The sequence below is a fragment of the Schistosoma mansoni genome, chromosome W, assembly GCF_000237925.1.
Source record: "Schistosoma mansoni strain Puerto Rico chromosome W, complete genome".
Classification (NCBI taxonomy): Eukaryota; Metazoa; Platyhelminthes; class Trematoda; order Strigeidida; family Schistosomatidae; genus Schistosoma; species Schistosoma mansoni.
Window position 1 is genome coordinate 21,740,771 of NC_031502.1, and position 25,122 is coordinate 21,765,892.

The 25,122-nt window shown below is 41.4% G+C and overlaps 1 protein-coding gene across 1 annotated transcript; it reads left to right on the forward strand.

Annotated features, from left to right (window-relative positions):
- On the forward strand, nucleotides 1-22,956 carry Smp_015800 (hypothetical protein). The gene is made up of 10 exons (XM_018788971.1): nucleotides 1-71; nucleotides 13,170-13,304; nucleotides 13,344-13,379; nucleotides 13,423-13,541; nucleotides 13,593-13,688; nucleotides 13,733-13,857; nucleotides 13,902-13,987; nucleotides 14,041-14,186; nucleotides 20,953-21,180; nucleotides 22,761-22,956. The coding sequence occupies exons 2-10, from the start codon at nucleotides 13,226-13,228 to the stop codon at nucleotides 22,863-22,865; spliced, it is 1,020 nt and encodes a 339-aa protein (XP_018654461.1). The 5' UTR covers nucleotides 1-71; nucleotides 13,170-13,225; the 3' UTR covers nucleotides 22,866-22,956.
- The last annotated feature ends 2,166 nt before the right edge of the window (nucleotides 22,957-25,122 follow it).

Sequence of the window (25,122 nt, forward strand, 5' to 3'; positions counted from 1 at the left end):
GACAAAAGTATTGGCTATTGGACCAGCGCGTTTATTTGCGACCCTCAGAGCTTGTGGTGGTATGTATCGTGGTAAGTGTGCTTTGTTTGATTGTTGTGAAGTGTATTTCTCCGAAACACCCTATGAAATGTGAAAAGGAACATTCAGTGGTACTTCATTCATAGTCTAGGCTAAAATTTCATGCCTTTGGAGTTTTCAGTTTTACTAAGCGAGTGACTCGAGTCATTCACATACCTTTAGTGTCTCCTGATTGACCATAATGATTAGCACACGGTCGTCCGGCAGTTATCATAATAGTTCCGTCTGTTCCCTCGAGGTGAATTCATACTCATTGACAGCCCTAAAAAGAATGACATACCATTAGCCAAATTTCACAGTGATCACTATGAATTTGTCAAAAGTTTTAATGCCAAGCAGTAAATTTAACATGAGAAACAAAATAATTTCTTTGCCGAAAGCTGTCATTGCACACGAAAGTTAATTATTCCTTACCGAGTAAGACGACTCTGCTATACTGTTTATTCGTTTGCCTTATTTTTAATTTGAAATGGGTACAACTAACCCAGGGTTACTGGATCCTGGACTGCAGGTTGCCCACCAATCTTTTTCGACCAACTGTGTTTCTATAGTTTGACTTTCGAACGCAGCCTTGCATGTCCCGTTACTAATCGTTCATAGCCATCTACCAGCTAACAGTAGATTTGGAACAAGGGAATGGTTGTCGTTTCAAAACACCGCATTAGCTTCAATCAGTTATAAGCAGTACAAACTTTGGCACATCTGTTCGTCGATTCAAACTGCCATAGAATATTGATACAGCTGTATGAACTTATCGATCTGAACTGTGCAAACATACTGTCTGAATCCCTCTAAAATGTTGATAAGGCATGTCTAGAGAAAATTGAAGTCGGCTGCTGCTTTCAAACTCAACCGGTTAGTATCACCAATCCCCATGCCTAAAATGTTACCGATTAAGTAATTGTGTGACAGTTTCATTATATACATGTGTCTAAAATAGAGTAGTTAAAAATATCACTAGTCTCAATCTGATAACCCGTGGTCGCTATCTTGATACAGTGTTTGTACATTTTAGTAACGCGTCTACCAAGTACTGGTTGAAGTATTAGACTTCGAAATACATTTAAAAAGTGTTTCTATGAGGGTAGTATTACTCTATTGCTGCCCAAACCGAAGTAGTTAGAATTTAAACCTTTGACCTAATGGATAAGAGCCCCTAAGTCACTCAGTTTAGCTTATTGTGACAACTTATTTGGACTGTCAGGGCTAGATCACTTGTTCCTTTGAATGCTACTATTTCAAGTTGGTTCGTCGGAGGGCGGTAAGACAAAGGGCAGCTTATGTTAAGCCTGAAGGTGGACTTGTGTTTCCCCGGTGATGTTGCTTTCTCATGGATGGATGATGAGTCTGGAAAAGGTCAGTTTGCAAATAAGAACATCTCATCCTGAGCTAGTGTTCTAGTGCTGATAAGATCTGTAAAGTACTGAGTACAACTTAAAAAAATGATCCTGTGATCAGGATTAAGTGATTGTCCTTTGGATCTTCAGTCACTCTCCCAGAGTAATATGGCCTTCAACGAGAACGCAGTCTTATCCCCAGGTTTCACATTGTTCCGCATTGTGGGAAACTAAATCGTTTCATCTGTTTCGAATCTATAGCAATCAAGTTAATCTTGTTCAAAATAACCATCCCTTTTCCACTACTTATTATTTCTGTTAAGATTATCAACCAGTGACATAGCTATGATGTACATATCTCTATCGAAGGTTGGGAATACTTTCCGGTAGTCCTCTCATTAATTCTTAGCTGTGCAGCATGATCTATGCAAGTAGAAGACATGCATATGTTGTTAGTAACTGTCTCCGTATAATCGTTGTTGTGTTTTGGAACCATGAAACAAGCAATACGGGGTGTTATAGTATTATGTGAATGTGGTAAATCAATTAGTGAGACCATGTATCCCCATCCGTCACAGTAGTTATGTTCCAGTTTTTAGTTCTTTTATTGTACTAATGTGAATTATGGCTAGATAGGTCGGCGTATCTTTTTTTCAGATCCCGAGTTGTTAATAGTTGGCTGACAATTTTATTTCTAGTCGTAGGCTTTTTAGTAGGTAATAAGGAGAAGTTAAACTTAAATGATGCAACTTATTATCTTAAGACGTCTTAAACCTTTCGCTTAAATGAGATTAACAAGGTAGCTGAGTATCATTTCATGATAGATAAGTACTACGCTCTCATAAGCTTCCCTAAGTTATATGTTATGGTGGGAAAGAAGGAAATCTGATAATTAGGTCTTGAGTGACCCTCAAAATCTGAGCCTCCCAGACGCTTGTGTTTCATTCGAATTCAATACCCGACCGTTGCTGCTACCTTGACGTGGTGGTCGGGCTTGCCTATCGTGATGATCCAATCGAGCTATGCTGGCTGGAACAATCGTTCCTCAAGGTCCTACCATGCCAGACAGGTCGGTTGAAGAGCGGTGAGACTAAAAGCAGCAATCCCAAGGTCCGAAGGCGAAGTCGTACTGCTGACTGTACAGAGGTGTGAAAGCAGTAAGGTGTTTCCTTCAGACAACCAGCATGACAGCGATGCTGCCTTCCCACAAGGAGGGGTGGGGTTAGAAAAGGTCGACCCTAAAATGCACACCTCGCCTTATCCCACGGATTTCCGTCTCCGGCGGTAAGGACTTTTGAAGAACGGAGCTAACACGTCAAAAATCCCCCACAAAAAGGCCGTGCGTGACCGGCCTCAAGCAGATGTCCCTTGGGCACTGCGGTCACGCTCCCAGGTCGTTAAGACCAACACTAATCCAACTTCTTTTTCAGGTCCCTCAAGAAATACCCTTCCACGGTGTGGGCAGCCGGGAAGTGATACTAGCCCTCATACCCTTAACTGCACACAAGACCAAGTTGGTCGCTTTCAAATCCTTCCTACACCTAATAACTCTGTTATCTCCTCGACTAACCCTTCCCACGTCCTTTTATCGCGTCGCACCGCTAGGGCAAACGATTCGAGTACACAGAACGTTATTCCTGGTCTCTTGAAACCACGCTCTAAACTACATATAGGAACTTTTAATGTCCGAACATTGTGCCAAATAGGACAACAGGCTTCCTTAGCTAGAACTCTAGAATCTTACACCATCGATGTGTGCTGCGTCTCCGAAACGCGCATACAAGATCCGAGTAGTGTCATTCATTTGACCGCACCTAATCAAAATAAAGTTTCATCTCGATACACGCTCCGTGTATCTGGAAGCCCTGACGCTGCTTCCCGTGGCCTCGCTGGAGTAGGTATAGCATTAAGTCCTAGGGCAGAACTAGCTCTTTTAGACTGGATCCCAGTAGACAGTCGTCTATGCGCTGTTCGACTAAACGGATCAGTAAGGACTCGGAAAGATAGGGAAATTCGTCGTTGCCTCTTCGTCGTCTCTGCCTACTCTCCCACTGACTGCAGCTCAGACGATATAAAAGATGAGTTCTACAGGAAACTTTCTGACCTTCTCCGAGAAGCTAGGCGTTCTGATGTAGTAATAGTAGCAGGTGACTTTAATGCTCAAGTAGGTAAACTAAGTGAAAGGGAAGGACACCTGGGTGGATCTTATGGTGTCATGGCGAAAAGAACAGATAATGGCGACCGTCTGTTGCAGCTATGCTCAGATAACCGCCTATTTCTTGCAAATACTAACTTTAAGCATAAGGAAAAACATCTTTTGACCTGGCGACCCCCGAATTCGTCCCAACGTTGGACCCAATTAGATCACATCGCTATCAGCCACCGATGGAGGGGCTCGATAGAAGACTGTCGCTCATTCTGGGGCACATGCTTAGATTCAGATCATGCTCTAGTGCGAGCACGTATTTGTCTGCGTCTTACTGGACGTAGGAAAGACACTGCAGGGAAGCCTCTAAGGGTTCTACTTAATGGTAGGCAAGCTAAGAATATATTTCAGGAACAACTAGAAAAACAGTTAGGCAGCCATGTAAGTTGTGTCCACCCCGAGGCAGCGTGGAATGACATCCGAAAAGCTGTGGAATCAGCAGTGATATCCGCTAATAAGGTAAACCATAACGTTAGGGAGAAACAATGGATCTCGGCAGCATCTACCGCACTGATAGATGCTCGTAAACTCATCCCACCTGGCTCTGAGCATAACGAAGAGCGGAGTCAACTTAAGCGCAGGCTTATAAGAAGTCTACGTAATGATCGTGAACAGTGGTGGGTAGCGAAAGCAAGAGAGATGGAAAAGGCAGCGGCAATAGGTAACAGTAGGCAGCTATTCAGACTCGTTAAAGAAACCGGTATTAGGAACCCGAATATCAGTGAAACCATCTCAGATAAAGATGGGCATATAATTCATTCTCAATCCAGGAGGTTGGATCGATGGGCAGAACACTTTAGGGATCAGTTCAACTGGCCTTCAGCCACACTTCAATTACCCACGATCCCCAGTCGTCCTGAATGGCAAATTGATGTAAGTCCTCCAACCCTCTGTGAGGTTGAAAAAGCTATAGGAAATCTGAAGCGAGGGAGAGCAGCAGGCCCTGACAGGTTGACCCCTGAGATTTTTAAGGATGGTGGTCCAGTACTAGCAGTGAGATTGACTGAGGTCTTAGGTAGAATCTGGGAACTGGACGTAATTCCATCTGACTGGTCCCAATCACTGATTGTGCCAGTTTATAAGAAAGGACAAAAGTCCTCTTGTGACAATCACAGAGGGATCAGTTTGACTAATATAGTGTCTAAAATATTAGCTTCAATAATACTAGGTCGCCTAACCAAAGCTCGTGAAGAGCAGACTAGAGAAAACCAAGCTGGTTTTCGACCTGGACGTGGTTGCATAGACCAGATATTCACCCTACGTCAGGTCCTAGAACATAGACACAAATTCAGACGTCCCACAATAGTAGTATTTCTTGACCTTAAGGCGGCATTTGACTCTGTTGATCGTGAGGTTCTATGGCAATGTTTGTCACTGAAAGGAGTACCAAAGAAGTACATTAACCTCATAAAGGCTCTCTACTCGAGCACAACTGGTCGAGTTAGAGCCTATGGCGAACTGTCATCAGAACTGATTACCACAAGTGGCGTTCGTCAGGGCTGTCCACTCTCCCCATTCTTGTTTAACTTTGTCATTGACTTACTTTTAGAGATAGCACTTTCATCAGCTAAACCTCCAGGAGTTGAACTTTTACCAGGAGACTCACTTGTCGACTTAGAATACGCCGACGACATAGTTTTACTCGGTGAAGACGCTGACAACATGCAGAGTCTTCTGACCACTATAAGCAACTATGCAGGCATGTTCGGAATGCGATTCTCTCCCTCGAAGTGCAAAATGTTACTTCAGGATTGGGTTGCATCGACACCTGAACTAATGATAGGGAGTGAAGTAGTTGAGCGTGTAGACCACTTCACTTATCTTGGAAGTCTCATCAGCCCTTGTGGTCTGGTATGTGACGAAATCTCAGCACGGATACAGAAGGCTCGTCTAGCTTTCGCCAACTTGCGTCATTTATGGCGTAGGCGAGATATCCGTCTAGCAACCAAAGGACGGGTTTACTGTGCAGCAGTTCGCTCCGTCCTACTCTATGGCAGTGAAACATGGCCAATAAGAGTAGAGGATATTCGTAGGCTACTAGTGTTCGATCATAGGTGTCTTCGAAGCATTGCTCGTATATCCTGGGACCACCGGGTAAGTAATGCAGTTGTTAGGAAACGAGTACTAGGTAGGGATGGCAAATCGATTGATGAAGTAGTGAAACTTCATCAGTTGAGATGGCTGGGACATGTGTTACGTATGCCCGACCACCGACTGCCCCGACGTGCAATGTTTCATGGTGTAGGAGTAGGTTGGAAGAAAGCTAGGGGTGGCCAGACCAAAACGTGGCACAAATCAATGAAGTCACTGACAAGTGGACTGGGCCATGTTGGTAGGTGTAGACTACCTGGTTGGGATTCGCGAGATGACAGCAACCGATGGTTAGAGACCTTGAATGACATGGCTCAAAATCGTTTGCAATGGCGAAGGTGCATCCACTCTTTGTGTTCTCCCAAGTTCTAATCTTCTAAATTCCTCATGTCTTTATCTTTTTCTCTTTCCAAATTTATTTCACTGTACTATACTCCTTCAATAATTTCTTGAAACCCCTAATCTTTTGGATTTCTGATTATACTCCTACTACTTCTACCACTATGGGATTTGAATCGACAACTGCATCTCTGTGCTAATGTGGTATGGCAACTCGAACTGATGTACGTACGTACGAAGTTCTACGTTGTGACTGACTGACTGACTGATTCGAATTCAAATCATTTTAGCGGCTAATATTTTGTCTACAAGCATGTAATTTCACTAAAGAAAAAACCTACCAACATGTCTACTGATCTTGTTTTTAATCTTACGTTATTAAATAAGTTCGCGTTGATAATTCGGTTTTGTGTATAGTTGATTTAACCTCCTTCAAACACTAGTACGGCTAAGAGTGAGGAGTCCTCTCTTGGAAATGCCCTCATATGGCCACGTGTATAGAGCCACTACCATGGAAGTCCTACTCACTGCCTTCATGCGGTGGGGTTGTTTGCGAAATTGAGAAGACAAAAAGTGGATATCCGGCGCCTAGACCAGGTTGGTGAATACGAAGGACCCACCTAGGGAAGTTGAAAAACCCTGATTCCAGACCAATGGTGTACATGAGCTCGAGGATCTTGAGAGAGCAAACGATTTGTAAACCCATTATCGGCCACCGGTCAATATGGAACTACATCTCCCAACGTTGATCCATCGTTTTGTGGATTAGACCCCTGGGTTAAAGACTCGTGGAGTGTGCCACTAAGAAAACCACTTACTTGAGGGTGTCAGCATCTTCGTTCATAATCATTTTTAAACATCAATAATGTGTATTGAATAATGGGGAGTTATCTCCAAACTGTTGGTTTAATGGATGGATAATGTCAGAAAATGAACGATCACGTGTGATCAGAGGCAAAATGTAATTGTCGTACCTACCTAACTCACTTGAACTAAATTTCCGAAGTAGCAAGAAAACCTTCCAAGCATCATCTTGATTGGCAAAATCGAATTTAAATAGGTTCACTTAATGCCTGAACCACATGTCAAAAGTAACGTTAGCATAGGAATCGTAGTGAAATCCAACAATACTGTTTGCGATGCCATCATTTGAGTGTGCAGTAGTGGAATTAGATGTATGAGGTAGGCGTAATCTTCGTATCTGTTAATATTTGAATAATGACTACTCTGTGTAGTTCATCTAATTCCCGTGGCCTTTTGTACCGATATTTAAATGGCAAGTAAATAAGCGCAATCGATTTTTTTTGGTCGGCATTTATAAACCAAACAGCTGTTTGCAGATTACGTTTGCTACCGTTGGGGTTGCCGATTAGCTCAAACATGGTGAAACGACTTAGAGAGGAGTGTTGAGGTTATGTATTGGGTATTAGGTAAATTAGTTGCGTATCTTTATTGACTAAGATATTTTGAACGAGTGCTACGTGTGCCTAGCTAAACAAAATATACTTGTTGGTATAGAAATTGCTTAAAAAACTAGGTGTGGTCAACACAGAATACAGCATCAGTTCATGAATAGTGTGGGCCCGAGTGACGTACGTAGATGCAGACTAATGGTTTAAAAAGATGTTAGGTAACAGGTCTTTTGACAGAGCCTATTATTTTGTTACTTGAGCGCTATTGTAACAATACAAAAGTGTTTTTAATTTTATCTATTCCCGAATTAGACCGTTCCAGTATTGGTAATGTTTCTAACGTATTACTCTTAGCATGAAACATGATACAACTTGTTCTAAACATTCAAGGGATTCGTTTTTCATGAATGTTGATTTCTGTTTTCTATCGATTGCATAAAATGCATTTTTGTTCAATTCAACCGCTCCGATCTAGCTTCTTAATGAGTTATTGCATGCAGCGATGAAAATTTAGTCTTTTATCTTTATTGAGCAATAGGAATTGTACAAGGTAGAGTTATATTATTTCCATATAAGTACATGCCCCCAAATGCCCTAGTACGGTCGAGGGTGACTAGAGTCCGCTCTCCCTCTCTAAATGCTCTCATATGGCCACGCGTATACAGCCTCTAACAGGGAAGCCCTACTCACTGCCCTCTCGTGACATTACTGTTGTTAACGAAATTGAGAGGACAAAAAGCGAATGTCCGACACTTTAACCGGGTTGGTGGACACGGAGGGTCAACCTAGGGGAGTTGGAAAACTCAGATTCCAAACCGACGGTGCACATGGACTCCAGTATCCTGAAGGAAACAATGGCATATGAATCAATCGTTGGCCACCATCCACTATGGGACTGCATCTCTTCACGATGCTCCACTGCCTTGTAGATCAGACCTTTAGGTCGAAGGCTCGGGGTGTGACCCCCTAAGAAAACCACCTGCTTCTATTTGGGCACCCGAACAGTATCATAGCCCTCACAGAAATCAAATGAGATTTGTGCGGCGCATATTTATCTAGTGCCTCTTTGTACCAATATTTATGTGTTTAAATAAATAAATAAATAATGAACTATTGTTATACGACTTACCATTCTTGAATTATGCCCTTTCTATCACCTACTATCTCCCCTATTCACAACCACATTTGGCTAAATCTTGTACAAATGTTGCTTTTCCTATTTTATGGCACGATGTGGTTTGTCTGTTTGGTATATAAACCCAGTATGCTTGAAGTAAATGATTCACACCACAGAGTCTGAAATTGATGTTCTGGACTTAAATAGTTGGGTTAGGCAGAAAGCAGGATCGACAAGTACTCTAGACTGCTCGTACGGGTTTCGTGTGTCATTGGTTCGGTCTATAATTCACTGCTCTCTAATTGGCGGTATTATCACGTTGAACATTAACAGGGTATCCAGGCGGTCACGAATTATAACATAACTCAATTTTCTACGTTTTTTAAGAAACACCATTGTCACCCAAAAACATTCATTGAGACCTCCGATATCGACTTCCTCAGTCAGTCAGCGACAACGTAGGACCAGGCACATATATGCATCGGTCCAAGTTGCCATACCTCGTTAGCACAACAAGATGAACACCGGATTCATAGAAGTAATTAATTTAGTGGTGGTAGTATATAAAGAAAGGTTGTATAGAAGGATATAGTATAGGAAGGAAAAAAGTTATGAAGCAATTTTAATCTTAAGGTTTAACGGAAGATAAAGAGTGTATACACCCACACCATTGTGATCGATTCTAAGCCATGTCACACAGAGTCTCCAACCATTGGTTACGATAGTCACGCGGACCCCAACCAGGTAGTCTGCATCTACCAACATGGCTCAGACTAGAAGTTAGTGACTTCAAGCACTGATGCCATGTTTTGGTTTGGCGGCCCCTAACTGTCTTCCAACCATCCCCTACACTAGTCAACATTGCGCGTCGTGGTAATCGGTGTTCAGGTATACGTAACACGTGGCCCAACCATCTCAGTCGATGAAGATTCATGACCTCATCAACTGATTTACCATCATTCCCTAATACCCTGCGTCTAATCTCACTATTACTTACCCGGTTATCCCAGCAGATGCGAGAAATATTTCTAAGGCATCTGTGGTCAAATACTAGTAACCTACGAGTATCTTCTACTCTTAATGGCCATATTTCGCAACCGTAAAGTAGAACAGAGAGAACTGCTGAGCAGTATACTCGTCCCTTAATTGATAGACGGATATCTCGTCTTCGCCATAGGTGACGTAAGTTGGCAAAAGCCAAACGAGCTTTCTGAATCCGTGCTGAGATTTCGTCAGACACCAACCCATTAGGGCTGATCAGACTTCCAAGATAAGTGAAGTTGTCGACACGTTCGACTACTTCACTCCCTATCCTTAGTTCAGGTGTTGACGCAGGCCAGTTCTGGAGTAACAATTTACATTTGGATGGGAAGAAACGCATCCCAAACATCCTGGCATTATTACTGAGTTCCAACAGAAGACTCTGCATTTTGTCAGCGTCTTCACCAAACAGGACTATGTCATCTGCGTATTCTAAGTCGCTTAGTGGTCCCCCTGGTAGGAGATCAATTCCTGTAGATTCAGTCGAAGAGAGTGTTATTTGCAGCAACAGGTCTATAATGAAGTTAAACAAAAACGGGGATAGTGGACAACCTTGACGGACACCACTTGAGGTTGTAAAATCATATGACAGTTCGCCATAAGCTCTTACTCGACTAATAGTGTTCGAGTAAAGAGCCTTCAAAAGGTTTATGTACTTCTCAGGTACACCTTTCAATGACAGACACTGCCACAGAACCTCTCGGTCTACAGAGTCAAATGCTGCTTTCAAGTCAAGAAAAACTATCATTGTCGGACGCCGATAAGCGTGTCTGTGCTCTAAAACTTGACGAATGGTGAATATGTGGTCGATACAGCCACGACCAGGTCTGAAGCCAGCCTGATTTTCTCGTGTTTGCAGTTCACGAGTCTTAGTTAGGCGCCCGATAATTATTGAGGCTAGTTTTTTAGATGCTATGTTAGTCAGACTAATCCCTCTATGGTTATCACAGGATGATTTTGACCCCTTTTTATATATTGGGACAATCAGAGATTGTGACCAGTCAGATGGGATTACGTCCGTCTCCCAGATTTTAGCCAGAATATTAGTCAACCTAATCGCTAAAATTGGACCACCATATTTAAAGACCTCTGGAGCCAATCCATCTGGACCAGCTGCTCTTCCTCGTTTCAGATTACTTATAGCCTTTTGAACTTCAAGTAGGGTCGGGGGGCCTACTTCAATGTTCCATTCAGGTTTTCTGGGAATAGTGGGTAGTTGTGCAGTAGCTGAAGGCCAGCTAAACTGCTTCTTAAAGTGTTCCGCCCATCGTTCTAAATGTTTGGGTTGAGAGCAGATAAGGGTTCCATCTTTTTCCGAGATCGTCTCACTTACACTTGACTTCTTAATTCCGGTCTATTTTATTAGTCTGAATAGTTGCCTGGTGTTGCCTACAGCCGCTGCCTTTTCCATCTCTTTTGCTTTCGTTGCCCACCACTGCTCACGATCGTTCCTTAGACTTTTAGTTAACCTAGATCTAATTTGTTTACGCTCTTCGTCGTGTTCAGAGCCTGATGGGATGAGTTTACGCGAATCCATCAGTGAAATAGACTTAGAAGAAATCCACTGGTTTTTTGGAGCCCTGTGGTTTAAATAACTAATAGATGTTACTGCTGTTTCCACAGCTGTTCGTGTGTCTTTCCAAGCAGCATCTGGGTCAGTCTCGTTTACAGAACTGCCTAGATGTGAACTCAGTCGTTTCTGGAATTCGCATTTGGCTTTCTTGTCCTCCAGTTCAATCCTAATGGGTCTACTTAGTGTACTTTTCCTGCGTCCAGTGAGGCGCAGACAAATGCGCGCTCGTATTAAAGCGTGATCAGAGTCTAAACAAGTATTCCAATACGAGCGGCAATCTTCTATTGAGCCTCTCCAACGATGACTGATGACAATATGGTCTATTTGAGTCCATCGTTGGTTTGGTGAAGGTGGTCGACATGTTAGACGATGTCTCTCCCTATGCTTAAAATTAGTGTTTGCTAAAAATAAATGATTGTCTGAGCATAGTTTCAACAGACGATCACCATTATCGGTTCGTTGAGCCGGAATAATAAAACACCCACCTAAATGTCTTTCTGTTTGATGTAAGCTGCCTACCTGGGCATTAAAGTCACCCGCTACGACTACTATGTCTGAGCGCTTAGCTTTCTGAAGAAGCTCAAAGAGTTTTCTGTAAAAGTCATCTTTCACTTCATCATGGCTGCAGTCAGTGGGAGCGTAGGCAGAAACGACGAAAAGGCGACGACGTGTGTCCCTATCCTTCCGAGTTCTTACGGAGCCATTTAGCCGGACAGCACACAGGCGACTGTTAACGGGGATCCATTCTAATAGTGCCTGTTCTGCCCTTGTACTTAGTGCTATGTCTACACCTGCAAGTCCACGAGAACTAGCCAACGGGTCGCCAGATACACGGAGGGTGTATTTCGTTGGCTGTCCATTTTGGCGAGGTGAGGTCAAGTGAATGACCACACTGGGATCCTGTATGCGTGTTTCGGAGACACAGCATACATCAATGGTACGAGATTCTAGGGTTTTAGCTAAGGAGGCCTGTTGACCGATTTGACTTAAAGTACGTACGTTGAAGGCTCCAATGTGTAGTTTGGAGCGAGGTTTTAGTAGACCTGGGACAGCGTTTCGCGCACTAGAATTGTTGGCCATGGTGACACTTGAGGAGGAAACCGAGAGAGGAAGTTTAGTGTTGAAAGTCAAGGTAGAAGGAATAGTAGGAAGTGAGGAAGGAGATTGATTATGAATACAGTGGTCTTGATTGCTGTTAGAGGTATGAGGGCAGTTATCACTTCCCGGTTGCCCACACCGTGGAAGGGTTCTTCTAGGGGTACCTGAAAAGGAAATTGGGTTAGAAGTGGTCTTAATGACCTGAGAGCGTGACCGCAGTGCCCAAGGGACAACTGCTTGAGGTCGGTCACACACGACCTTTTTGTGTTAGCTCCGTTCTTCAAAGGACCTTACCGCCGGAGACGGAAATCCGTGGGATAAGACGAGGTGTGCATTTTTAGGGTCGACCTTTTCTAACCCCACCCCTCCTTGTGGGAAGGCAGCATTGCTGTCATGCTGGTTGTCTGAAGGAAACACCTTACTGCCGTCACACCTCTGTACAGTCGGCAGTACGACTTCGCCTTCGGACCTTGGGATTGCTGCTTTTAGTCTCACCGCTCTTCAACCGACCTGCCTGGCATGGTAGGACCTTGAGGAACGATTGTTCCAGCCAGTATAGCTCGATTGAATCATCACGATAGGCAAGCCTGACCACCACATCAAGGTAGCAGCAACGGTCGGGATCGACTTCCTAGTAATATTGATTATTGAAAGTTCGAGAGATGAAGCAAATTTTATAAATTCCTGTCTATCAATAAATTCTGTTGTATAAATTTACTCTCCAAGTGTCCGAATCAAGATAAAATTAAGCTAAAAACTGTTAAATCCCTGATAAAAAATCATCCCCTCTTAACCTATACTTATGTGAATTTCTTCATGATTGTCTTTACGTTAAGTTTTCGTGTTTTCTTTTAAATAAGCATTTTCAATTTTTCAGGTTGGAAAGTCATTGTAAAAGCGGAATTGTGAGTATTGGTTACACGTTACTGTGACATGAATGGTGTAAAACGTTCATTTAAGTTATCCACATTCTTAATTTCTACTGGGATTCCTTCACTGGATGAGTTACTTGGTAATGCTTTTTTCTAACTAGTATCATCAATATTTATAGGTGGTGGTGTAACTTCAGGAAGTATAATTCTTATTGGTACAGTATATGAAGTATTTTTAATTTCAATTTTAATTTAAAGAGCCAGATTTTCACCAAACATATGCAAAACTGCTCTTAAATTTGTTCGTAGCTGAAGGTATATTATCGGGTCATAGTATATTCTATGGTGCAAAGGAAACATTTGACAGTTTACTATCTGTAAGAATAATTTAAAATATAGTCTAATGTGATATCTCTGTAATGTTTTAGAAATTACCAGATCACATGATTTCTACAAATGAGATCAAAGAAGAAATTTCAGATCTTAAAATTGCTTGGCGTTATCAAAATGTCCCAAACGTTAAGGTTTCAATCATCATTGTTATTCTTACATGACACTTTACTTCCAGAATGTCAATTCATCTGTGTCAAGTTTGGGACATCATTTCAATGTGACCATGCCTATGAATGCAACTGCTCGAATATCTGAGAAAAATGTGTCAACTTTTTATTTCCAACCGGATAGTAAAAAAACGTAATGACTGTTTAATTCTAAAGTCTGTCATTTCACTCCTATAGATTGCATACTAATCTCTCCAGTTTAATTCAAAAATTAACTATTTTCCGTTCGAACACAAAAGTGTCTTCAGTTATACAACGGATAGGTTTGTTTCTTGCTGTTCATTCATTTATAGCATTCGAAATACTTTATCCTCAGTGGTAAACTCATGCGGCTCTCCTATGTGGGGTTATTGCAAAGATACTCAACAGTTCTACAGGAATATGCTTAGTTTCTTTGCTACATTACGCCTGCTAATTCAAAACGGTCACTGTACAGTTTTCATCACGTTACCTACAATAAAGGTGAGGTTCTGCTTAAGATTCTTCATTATTTGTTCTGTCTGTTATAATGTAACACTTTTTGGCTGAGTTTAATTCTATATTTTCAGTGAGTCAGCGACAACGTAGAACATCGTACGTATGTACATCAGTTCGAGTTGCCATACCACAGCACAGAGATGCAATTGTCGATTCAAATCCTTTAGTGGTAGAGGTAGTAAAAGTATAAGCAGTAATCGGGAAGATTAGGGTTTGAAGATGTTATTCAAGGAGTATAATCCAATGAAATAAATTTGGAAAGAGAAAAAAAGGGACATGAAGAATTCAGAAGATTAGAATTTGACAAAACACAAAGGGTGGATGCACCTTCGCCATTGCAAACGATTTTGAGCCATGTCATTCAGGATCTCTAACCATCGATTGTTATCATCTCGCGGATCCCAACCAGGTAGTCTACATCTACCAACATGGCTCAGTCCATTTGTCAGTGACTTCATGGATTTGTGCCACGTTTCGGTCTGGCCGCCCCTAACTTTCTTTCAACCTACTCATACACCATAAAACATTGCACGTCGGTACAGTCGGTGGTTGGGCATACGTAACACATGTCCCAGCCATCTCAAACGATAAAGTTTCACTACTTCATCAATCGATTTTCCATCCTTACCTAGTACCAGTTTCCTAAGACCTGCATTACTTTGTGGTCCCAGGATATACGAGAAATGCTTCGAAGACACTTATGACCGAATACTAGTAGCCTACGAATATCCTCTACTCTTATCGGCCATGTTTCACTGCCATAAAGTAGGACGGAACGAACTGCTGCACAGCAAACCTGTCCTTTTGTTGCTAGATGGATATCTCGCCTACGCCATAAATAACGCAAGTTGGCGAAAGCTAGACGAGCCTTCCGTATCCGTCACACACCAGACTTATTTATTTATTATTTATTTAAACACATATATTGGTACAAAAGGGCACCAGATACATATGCGCCACACAAAATAATGAAAGTAGGAAGAGAAGGGATGAAAAGATAAGGCGGACTGAAATGTACAACCAGAAGACTCTTTCAGTTAAGAAAGTTAGAACCACTCTTTATGTAGAAAGTAAAAGAAGGTTGCAGCAGGATCGCCACTGGCTTCTATTCTGAGCCATATCTGATAACGTCTCTAGCCACTGTGTTGCACCATCTCTCGGACCCCAGCCAGGGAGTCGTGAAGGACCAACAGAAGCTAGCCCTTTGCAGCTTTCTTTCGTGCCACGATACCATGTCATACACTGACCTCCTCTCCGCTTTTTCCAACCAGTCCCAGAGTCGGCAAATAATGCACGACGTGGAAGTCTCTGGGACGACATTCGTAAAACATGTCCAAGCCACCGAAGTCGGTGTTTCAAGATGGTGAGACCAATTGAATTATCGTCTCGGCGCCCGAACACACGATGCCGAACCTCTGCATTACTAACATGGTGTTGCCACTGGATGTCAGCAATCCTTCGGAGACAACGATGATCGAACACAGAGAGACGTCTAACATCCTCAACTCGGAGAGGCCAGGTTTCACAAGCATAGAGCAAAACTGCTCTCACTGACGCGTTGTAAATCCGACCTTTTACAGCCAGACTAACATCACGAAGGCGCCAAAGATGACCCAGATTGGCATAAGCCGATCTGGCTTTCCTTATACGTGCATCAATCTCATCACTCACACCACCACCAGCACTTATGTAGCTACCTAGATACACGAACTTCTCAACTGCTTCAATCTGCTCACCATCCAGGGTGAGTACAGGATGAGAATCCTGCCAGTCTTGTAGGAGTACCTTTGCACTTGGAGGGTGCAAAGCACATGCCGTACCTGCGGACACTGATTGCCAACTGATTAAGTGCGGATTGCATGCCTTGGGCATTATCGCACAGTAAGACAATATCATCCGCATACTCGAGGTCGAGAAGTCGTTCTCCAGGCAACATATCCACACCTCCATTACTTACATCCATCAGAGCTGTTTCCAGAATGTCGTCGATGGCAAAGTTGAAGAGGAATGGTGAGATTGGGCAACCCTGTCTAACCCCACTGCTCGAACGGAACAAGGGAGAAAGGTGGTTGTATGCCCTCACTCTGCCTGAGGTGTTCGTATACAGGGCCTTTAAGATGTTAATGAACTTCTCAGGCACACCCTTCTTCAATAGACAATCCCAGAGAACAGTCCTGTCCAACGAATCGAAGGCAGCCCTGATATCAAGAAACACTACGATAGTTGGCCTGCGATAAGTATGACGGTGTTCTAACATTTGGCGGAGGGTGAAGATGTGATCAATGCATCCTCGACCAGAACGAAAACCAGCCTGCTCCTCGCGAGTCAATCGTTCTCGGGTTTTAAACAACCTACGAAGAATGATAGAAGCCAATAGTTTGGACGCGATCGAAAGTGGACTTATCCCCCGGTAGTTATTGCAGGAACAACGTGAACCCTTTTTAAAGATAGGGACGACTATTGACTCATTCCATGATGTTGGAACACTTTCTTGCTCCCAAACCTTTGCAAACAACACCGTCAGTTCCTTAGCCAGAAAGTCACCACCATCTTTAAAAAGAGCCGGAGGTAAGTCATCTGGGCCAGGTGATTTGTAGCGCTTCAAGAGTTGGAGTTCCTTGCGGACTTCCGCCTCGTTTGGTGGATCAGTCGTCACCGGCCATGGGAGGGGCAGGACAAGCTGGTTGATGTTGCCGGAGCAGCAGGTCAGTTGAACTGCCCTTCGAAAAATTCCGTCCATCGTCCAAGACGTCGAGAGATGTTAGTGATTGGCATCCCGTCATCCTCATAGATTGTTTCACTCACACCAGACTTCTTGCTGCCAGTGGCTCGGATGAGTTGGAAGAGCTTCCGGCAGTTACCAGATGCAGCTGCTGCTTCCATCTCATTAGCACGCTCCGACCACCAGGCTTCTCGGTCCTTACGCAAGCTTTGCCCGATTTCATTACGTAACAGCCTTCGTTTGTGGTCAAACTCACGGTCACCCGGAGTAGACCGACGGGCTTCCATCAGTTGTAAGGAGCCAGAAGAAACCCAGTGCTTGTAAGCGGGACGTTTCGCAAAGCCACAAGCGGCTTTACTCGCCATTTTCATGGCGTCGTGAAGATGCAACCAACGCTCATCTATACTTTTCGGTGGGATGGTAGCTAGCCTAGAAGCTAGCTCCGCTCGATACTTACTTGCAACAGAAGTTGCAGCCAGTTTACTAACATCGATCCGTTGGTGGTGGTCAATCCTTCGGCCACTGAAAAGTAAGGTGAGATTGGCGCAGACCAGGGCATGATCAGACTCCAGATAGGTACTCCAAAAGGAGCGGCAGTCTTGTACACAACCACGCCAGCGGTAGCTGATCGCGATGTGATCAATCTGAGTCCAGGCTTGAGATGCAGAGGGAGGACGCCAGGTGGCACACTGGCGATGACTGTGCCGGAAGTTAGTGCTAGCCAGAAACAGGTTGTGGTCTGTGCACAGTTGCAGCAAACGGTCCCCGTTATCTGTCCTGCGACCAACAAGTCTTCATCGGCCACCTAAACGACTCTCTTCTGTGCCTAGACGCCCGACCTGAGCATTCAAGTCTCCGGCTAATACTACGATATCTGTCGAACGCGCTTTCTGGAGAAGAACTGTTAACTGGTGGTAAAACTCATCCTTGATTGCATCCGGGCTGCAATCTATCGGGGCATAGGCGGAGATGACGAAAAGACACCGTTTCTCACGCCGGTTTCTTCTCACTTTGATGGAACTTTCTAATCTAACAGCACATAACCGACTGTTAATGGGGATCCAATCGATTAGTGCTGCCTCAGCCCTAGCGCTTAGTGCAACACCAACGCCTGCAAGACCAGACGAAGATGCCACAGAGTCCCCGGATAAGCGCACGTGAAACAAGCTTTTCGAAGCGACAGATGGAGAGCGAATTTGTAGTACTTCACTAGAGTCTTGAATACGGGTCTCGGATAGACAGCAAACATCAACATTAAGACTTTCTAAAGACATAGCCAGCCCCATCTGTTGTCCGATCTGCATTAGTGTGCGAACGTTGAAGTAAGCCAGCTTGAACGGCGTACGTGGTTTCAGAAAGACTGCTTCAGTATTCGTAATTGGTGGAAGCATTCACTTTCAACCAGACAGTGACTGGAGATCGTTTAGATAGGACAGAGTTTCCACCAAGAGCGAGCTACTGCATAAGTTGGAAAGGAAGGATACACAATTTGGGAATAAAGGGAGTGAAAAAGCGACGTAGTAAATAATAATAATAATAATAATAATAATAATAATAATAATGGTAATAATAATAATAGTGTAAATTATCTTGCTTCTAATATGAGCGAGAATAGTATCGTCAATAGAATTCATCATTTCATTTATTTGTGTGTGGGCTGTGATACTGCCCGGGTGCCCAAACCGAAGCAGGTGGTTTTCTTAGGGGACCACACCCCGAGCCTTTGACCTAAAGGTCTGATCCACAATGCAGTGGAGCATCATGAGGAGATGCAGTCCCATGGTAGCCGTTGACCAACAGCAGGTTCATACGCCATTTGTTCCCTCAGGATACTGGGGCCAGCCCATGTGCACCATTGGTTTGGAATGAGGGTTTTCTGACTCCCCTAGGTGAAGTTTCCGTGTCCACCAACCCGGTTAAAGCGCCGAACATTCGCTTTTCGTCCTCTCACTTTCGTAAACAACAGCCGTGTTGCGAGAAGGCAGTGAGTAGGACTTCCTTGGCAGAGGCTATATATTCGCTGGCCATGTGAGAGCATTTCGAGAGGAAGAGCGGACTCTCCCCACTCTCGGCCGTACCAAGGCATTTCGGGGCGACTCCCAAGATAAACGAAGCGGTCGACATGCTCAACTACTTCACTCCCTATCATTAGTTTAGGTGCCGATGCAACCCAATCCTGAAACAATATTTTGCATTTCAAGGGAGAGAATCGCATCCCGAACATGCTTGCATTGTTGCTTACGGTGGTCAAAAGACAGCATTTTGTCAGCGTCGTCATCAAATAGAACTATGTCATCGGCATATTCTAAGTCAAGTTCCATATTTTACATTCTTTTTACTACTGCGGAGGCGTCGTTAAGTAAGGTTACCAAATGAGACCATGCTAGTCCATTAAAACAAATACTGTGAAATCAGAATATTTCGTCCTGAAATCGCTCTAAATCTGTTTGTGTAAAATGTGCCAACTTGGATCAATAAACACTTGTCTCAAGCTGAGTTTATTTTCATGACTACTGACTTACCAACAAACACTCATATGTAGTGTAGACTTATGAATAATCATTTACATTGAGCAAGGGAAAACAATTTTTGTCTCATTTAAGCAAAATATATAATAAGTGAGATAATAGACTACTTAGATTTATCTGTTTACTCTTCAAAAGTTTTATGTTTTATGGATTTATGGAGTTAGTAACTCTAACTCATCAGTTAGTATTCTAGCAATAAACCTTAGAAACAGACGGTATATTTCAATAATCTTAACACAACAAATCTTTTGAAATTTTTTCATGTGCCCAATCTTCACTTAACACCACTATTCAAATCGACTACCATTTTCAAGTTCCGTGTTTGTCTGTACTCAATTAGATCACCTTTCAAAATACAAATATTCAAGCTTTCAGTGTTTGTCAATGTTTAATCAATGAGTGTTATAGAGGATGATTTTAGATGAGTTAGCATAATGGTCCACTTTTTGTGATCGTTAAAATTATGAATATCAGTATGATGTGGCGGAATGATAACTTCTCATGTGAGCGAATTATTGAGATATACACCCTGAATGAATCGGTTTCAATGGACAACGCAACCGAACAGCAGAATAAGGTTTTCCTAGGAAGGCTACGTGCTTATATACCAGGTAAATGTGATTAAATGTCACTCAACAGACAAGCATTTGGGAAATATATTAGTTTTGTGGGTCACTTATCAATGAAATAAGAATTGACCGTCAGGGTTGATTCGTGCTTACTAAATCAGGTCATTTTTACCAATTATGGACCGATAATTTCATTTTCCCAAAACATAAGAATAGCACCAAATCTCTCACTGTTTGTTCATCTAAACTTATCTAACTGGTTTTATTACTATCCAATTAACTCTATATTTGTTTACCTATCCAATGACCAGTCATCATAGTGTTGCATGCAAACCGATAAAACCAACTGTGGGTACTAAACTCATTTCTCACAGATATTTGATCATCAGTAATTTCCGAGCTCTCCCTGTATGTAGTATAATCATCGGCTAAAAAATGTCAAGGTTTAGTGTAATAGAAGAATAAGTGAGTCAGTCAGACTATAAATTTTTACAGAATATAGCAGGTGTGATGTATTATGTATGCTAAGCCACTGCTTAGTGAAAAGTGTTGTAATGATTAATAAGCGATAGTTTAATAGACAAAGCATTCGACTGATCTGGGTGGTACCACTAGTTCTCGCGCTGTCTGTGTGTGTACATAACCACATACTCAGGAAATGAGATGATTAATGAACAAGTCGACTGGGAAGAGATAGTAATCAGATGATAACATGGCACTCATCTATAAAATTATTGAATATTGGTCTCAGTCATGTAAAAAGAAGTCAGATTACTTGAATGAAACTGTTAAAATGCTGGAAAATTGTATAATTTGTACCACAATCAGTAACTCATATGCGTCCATTATTTGTGTTAGTAAATTATATAAATTATACCCAACTGACTCCATGTTAATTTGTGTTTTATTTATTTAACTTGTTCATTGTTTAGCTACCGCCTGGTCTATTGACTCGTCTATCTCATTACTGTGATTATGTGTTTCGAGTACAAGGTCTGCGTGATCAGATACAAGCGAATCCAGTGTATTCAGAATATGATGGTCTACTCACAGTTATTCATATTCCTTGGTTAATCAGTGGAAATACACTTGAACCGGCTTTCAGATCAGCTACACTTGAATGGTGTTTCAAGATAAAGCGACATCAGCTAGTTGTTCAGGTGAAAATTACTTTTATTTATACGTCTATACAGTTTTTCAAAGACACACAGAAAAGTCATTTCAGGGAAGAGTACATGGCGTAGAACTCTTGTTTTTAAGTTATATTGATTTGTTAACTGCTCACTAAGGATTATTATATAATGTTCTAGAAGATGGTAGTTCACTTACAACGACAGTTTAACTGATGAGTGAAAGCGTAAAATTTCTGTTTGTTCAAAATTCTGTATAACAAAAGTGCCATATAAGCTCGTTCTCTTGTTCAAGGTGTTCTCTTTCTAAACAGAATTGTGTGTTCTCAAGTTTTTGCTGATGGGATGGAACTAAAATCAATTAACGAAAGCCACAGTAATTTGCGAAGAAAATACTACTTACCTATCAATTAGTAAGCAAGAAGCCGAGCTACCAGTTTTACTTTCATTTACTTTCTTGGGATTAATGTTGATTTGTGATCGGAATGAACCAGAAAGCTAATTTGGCTTTTGCCAACTTACGTCACCTATGACGAAGGCGAGATATCCATCTATCAATAAAAAGACGAGTATACTGCTCAGGAATTCGTTCTGTCCCACTTTACGGTTGCGAAACGTGATCATTAAGAGTAGAGGATACTCGTGAGTTCCCAGTATTTGATCACAAATGTCTTAGAAATACTGCTTGCATCTTCTGGGATCATCGGGTAAGTTATAGCGAGGTTAAATGCAAGGTATTCGGGAATGATGGTAAACCAGTTGATGAGGTCATGAATCTTCATCGACTGAGATGGTTGGGCCACGTGTTACGTATACCTGAACACCGATTACCACGACGCGCAATGTTGACTAGTGTAGGGGATTGTTGGAAAAGAGTTAGGGGCGGCCAAACCAAAACGTAGCATCAGTGCTTGAAGCCACTAACTTCTAGTCTGAGCCATGTTGGTAGATGTAGACTTTATACCTTTTTTTCTACCAACTCATTCTTTCTTCCTGTATTATATCTTTATACACAAACTTTCTTTTATATATTACTACAATTGAGGTAACTATTTCTATAAATTTGGTGCTCGTCTTGTTGTGTTTATGAGGTGTGGCAACTTGGACTGATGCATGTATGTGCCTGGTCCAACGTTGTAGATGACGACTGACGACGGTATGGTAGTAAGATTTTTTGCAGTGGATGTCAATCAATTCAGATTGGTCTTCCTCTTTTCTGTGATGAAAACTATTGAGACAAAAAATTTCAATCAAACATCTAATCAATTTAGGCATCCATAAATTATACGAAGCCGAATTCATCCCATTATAATTCGATTTAGTTAAACAAAGAATCAGTCACTTACAATCGCATATGAAATAGTGAGTTCGAGCGATTTTGATCCTATCATAACCGGATTTGACGAGGTTTGTAAGTCAATTTAGAATACAATAAAACTATCATTAACTGAGATCTCTACCTATAAAACAATCCGAGTGTTTTAACAAACCAAACCATTATTCCCAATTTTGGATAACGGCATAATTTTTCCCTAGGAGAATATAAACTAATCAAATTGTCTTCACTTTTTTCTCTCTTCTAATCCGTTTTCTTTTTCATTATTCCACAGCATTTTCACTTACCACCTTCTCTATCTGATACAGTAAATAGATCCAATGCACAGGAAACAGTTCTCACATGTTCCAAAATGCGTGAAAATCAGTTAGACTTTTAAATTTGCCTACTATTATGGAAGACAATGAAGAAGAAATAAACATACTTATTGATTTGTACATTTCTGTTGAAATAAATTCTCATATTAATTCCATTATTCTTTCTGATTGTGGTGCCGTTACTTCGCTTACTTGTAGACTGTTGTAAATGTACATGTGTGTATACTATGACTGAACACTAATTGAGTATATCGTGTTATTTCTAATCCATTTTACTGATCATTTTCCACCGATCATGTGGCTCGACATCGTAGTACTCCTAGGACTACGTTGGTTACCTGTTTTTGTTAACAACTTATCAATCACGTACAGGTTCATATAATTAGCTTTTATTCACAATCAAAGTGTGGTAGGTAGTGGTACTCCTCGGTTGCTTAAACCATAAAGCTTGGGGGTGAGTTTGAACCTGCGACTTAGTGACTGAAAGTCGAATACATTAACTATTGGTGCAGATTAGTTGGCTAGATGACATTTTATTTATTTATTTCTATTTAAACATAAATATTGGTACAAGAAAGCACCAAATATATATGTGCCACACAAATCAGTTGGTTTATGTGAGCACTGGGATACTGTCCGGGCGCCTAAACCGAAGCAGGTGGTTTTCTTAGGGGGCCACTCCTCAAGATCACATTAACACCAAAGTGTTTTGTTTAGTAAATTGTTTTTTCTTGCATTAGAACTTCTTTGTCATTTCAGTAAAGTTTTTTAAAGAAACATTTTTACAGGAATATAGTTTTTAAACTGATTGATACCTGGATAGCAACCAATATATTATATTTTGTCTAGTCGTCTTTATTGTTGATTGAATTCTGCCGATCAAAGTGCAGTGTGATCACACCAGTCTAGATGATTGTATATCGTGTACACTATGTTTCGATTTTAGGTTGTTAAGAACAGTCTACCTGAAAGGATTCATTATAAACGGTGGTTAGCAAGCTTGACTTCGAACTCCACCTAATTAAGTTTGGGGAACCCGATAGCATATATCAGTCCTCAAATTAAGGAACATTCATCCTAAAGTCAAGTAAATAAAATCTTCACCTAATAAATAAAATGCTCAATTTATTTGAAGCTACCAAGTTTAACCTTGGCAGTGATGCCTAAAAACTTGGGAATTGACTTGAAGAAACACCTATATTAGGAGTTAAAATTGGATGTTAGGACTAAAGTTTTCATTAGGAACCGTTATCAGCTATAATTTAGAAATCATATCATAATCCTAGTTCCTAACTTGATTAATCATTCACTTGCCTTTCAAGTTTTCTGATTAGCCGAAACAATTGTCACCTGAAGGTCATCACTTAGACGTATACTTGAGGTTTACCCAATATCAACAATGTTAGTGATTTTATTTGTAAATAATATCTTTTTTGTTGTTTGTGTTCTTATTTTGTCGAATAGTTATATCTGCAGAGTTTGTTGCTAATGGTTACCATACTGTAGTTGTTTGTTTAAATTATTTTATAAATAGAGTATATCATTGTCTGGTTTGATTAATTTAGTAAATATAGTACCCTTTTTCATTATAAGTGTTTTGTTTACTTATAGTCAATTGAATAAAATTCGTTCTTGGTGTTTAGTAATTTTTTCTCCGCATGCAATTATCGACTTATTTAACCAATTGTAAATAATAATTTATGTAGGATTAGTTAGATTTTTTTATCCAACTTTCTCAGTGTCTGGACTGCAGGTTCGAATTCTCACTGCTGCTTCTTTTCGAAAAGCCGGATAGTATCATTAGCTTTCACACAGAAGCTGTGTCTCAGATAAGTTATTGCAAATAATCCATGACTAAGAGTTTTATTCAATTACTCAACTTGAGTGTATTGAAATCCAAGGAATAGGCAATGCAGATCTATTCATAAATTATAATTATAAGTTAGTGATAAATGATCTTAACCTCGTGATATATATGTATGTGTCCTTTTTTGGTGGAGTTTTGTTCTCTGAAGCTGGATGAATTGGTCGAGGAGGGTCTTGGACTCCTTTATTAAGGATAGTCATCTATTATGACTGTCTACTCAAATGTTTAAGACAGTAGGCTGTTCTTTTGTACGCTTTTTCTCAGCATCTACGGGGTACAAGTCAGCTAGAATTCTGCATTGTATCATCAATACGAACTTCCGCACAATGGTGATGCAACGTTAAAAGGCACACCGACGTTACCGTTGTAGGTTTCATCAGTGATTGAGTAATAGCTCAAATCAAAACCTCCTTTTGTTTAAGTGATTGTTATATTAATTGGGGGGTGGGTTT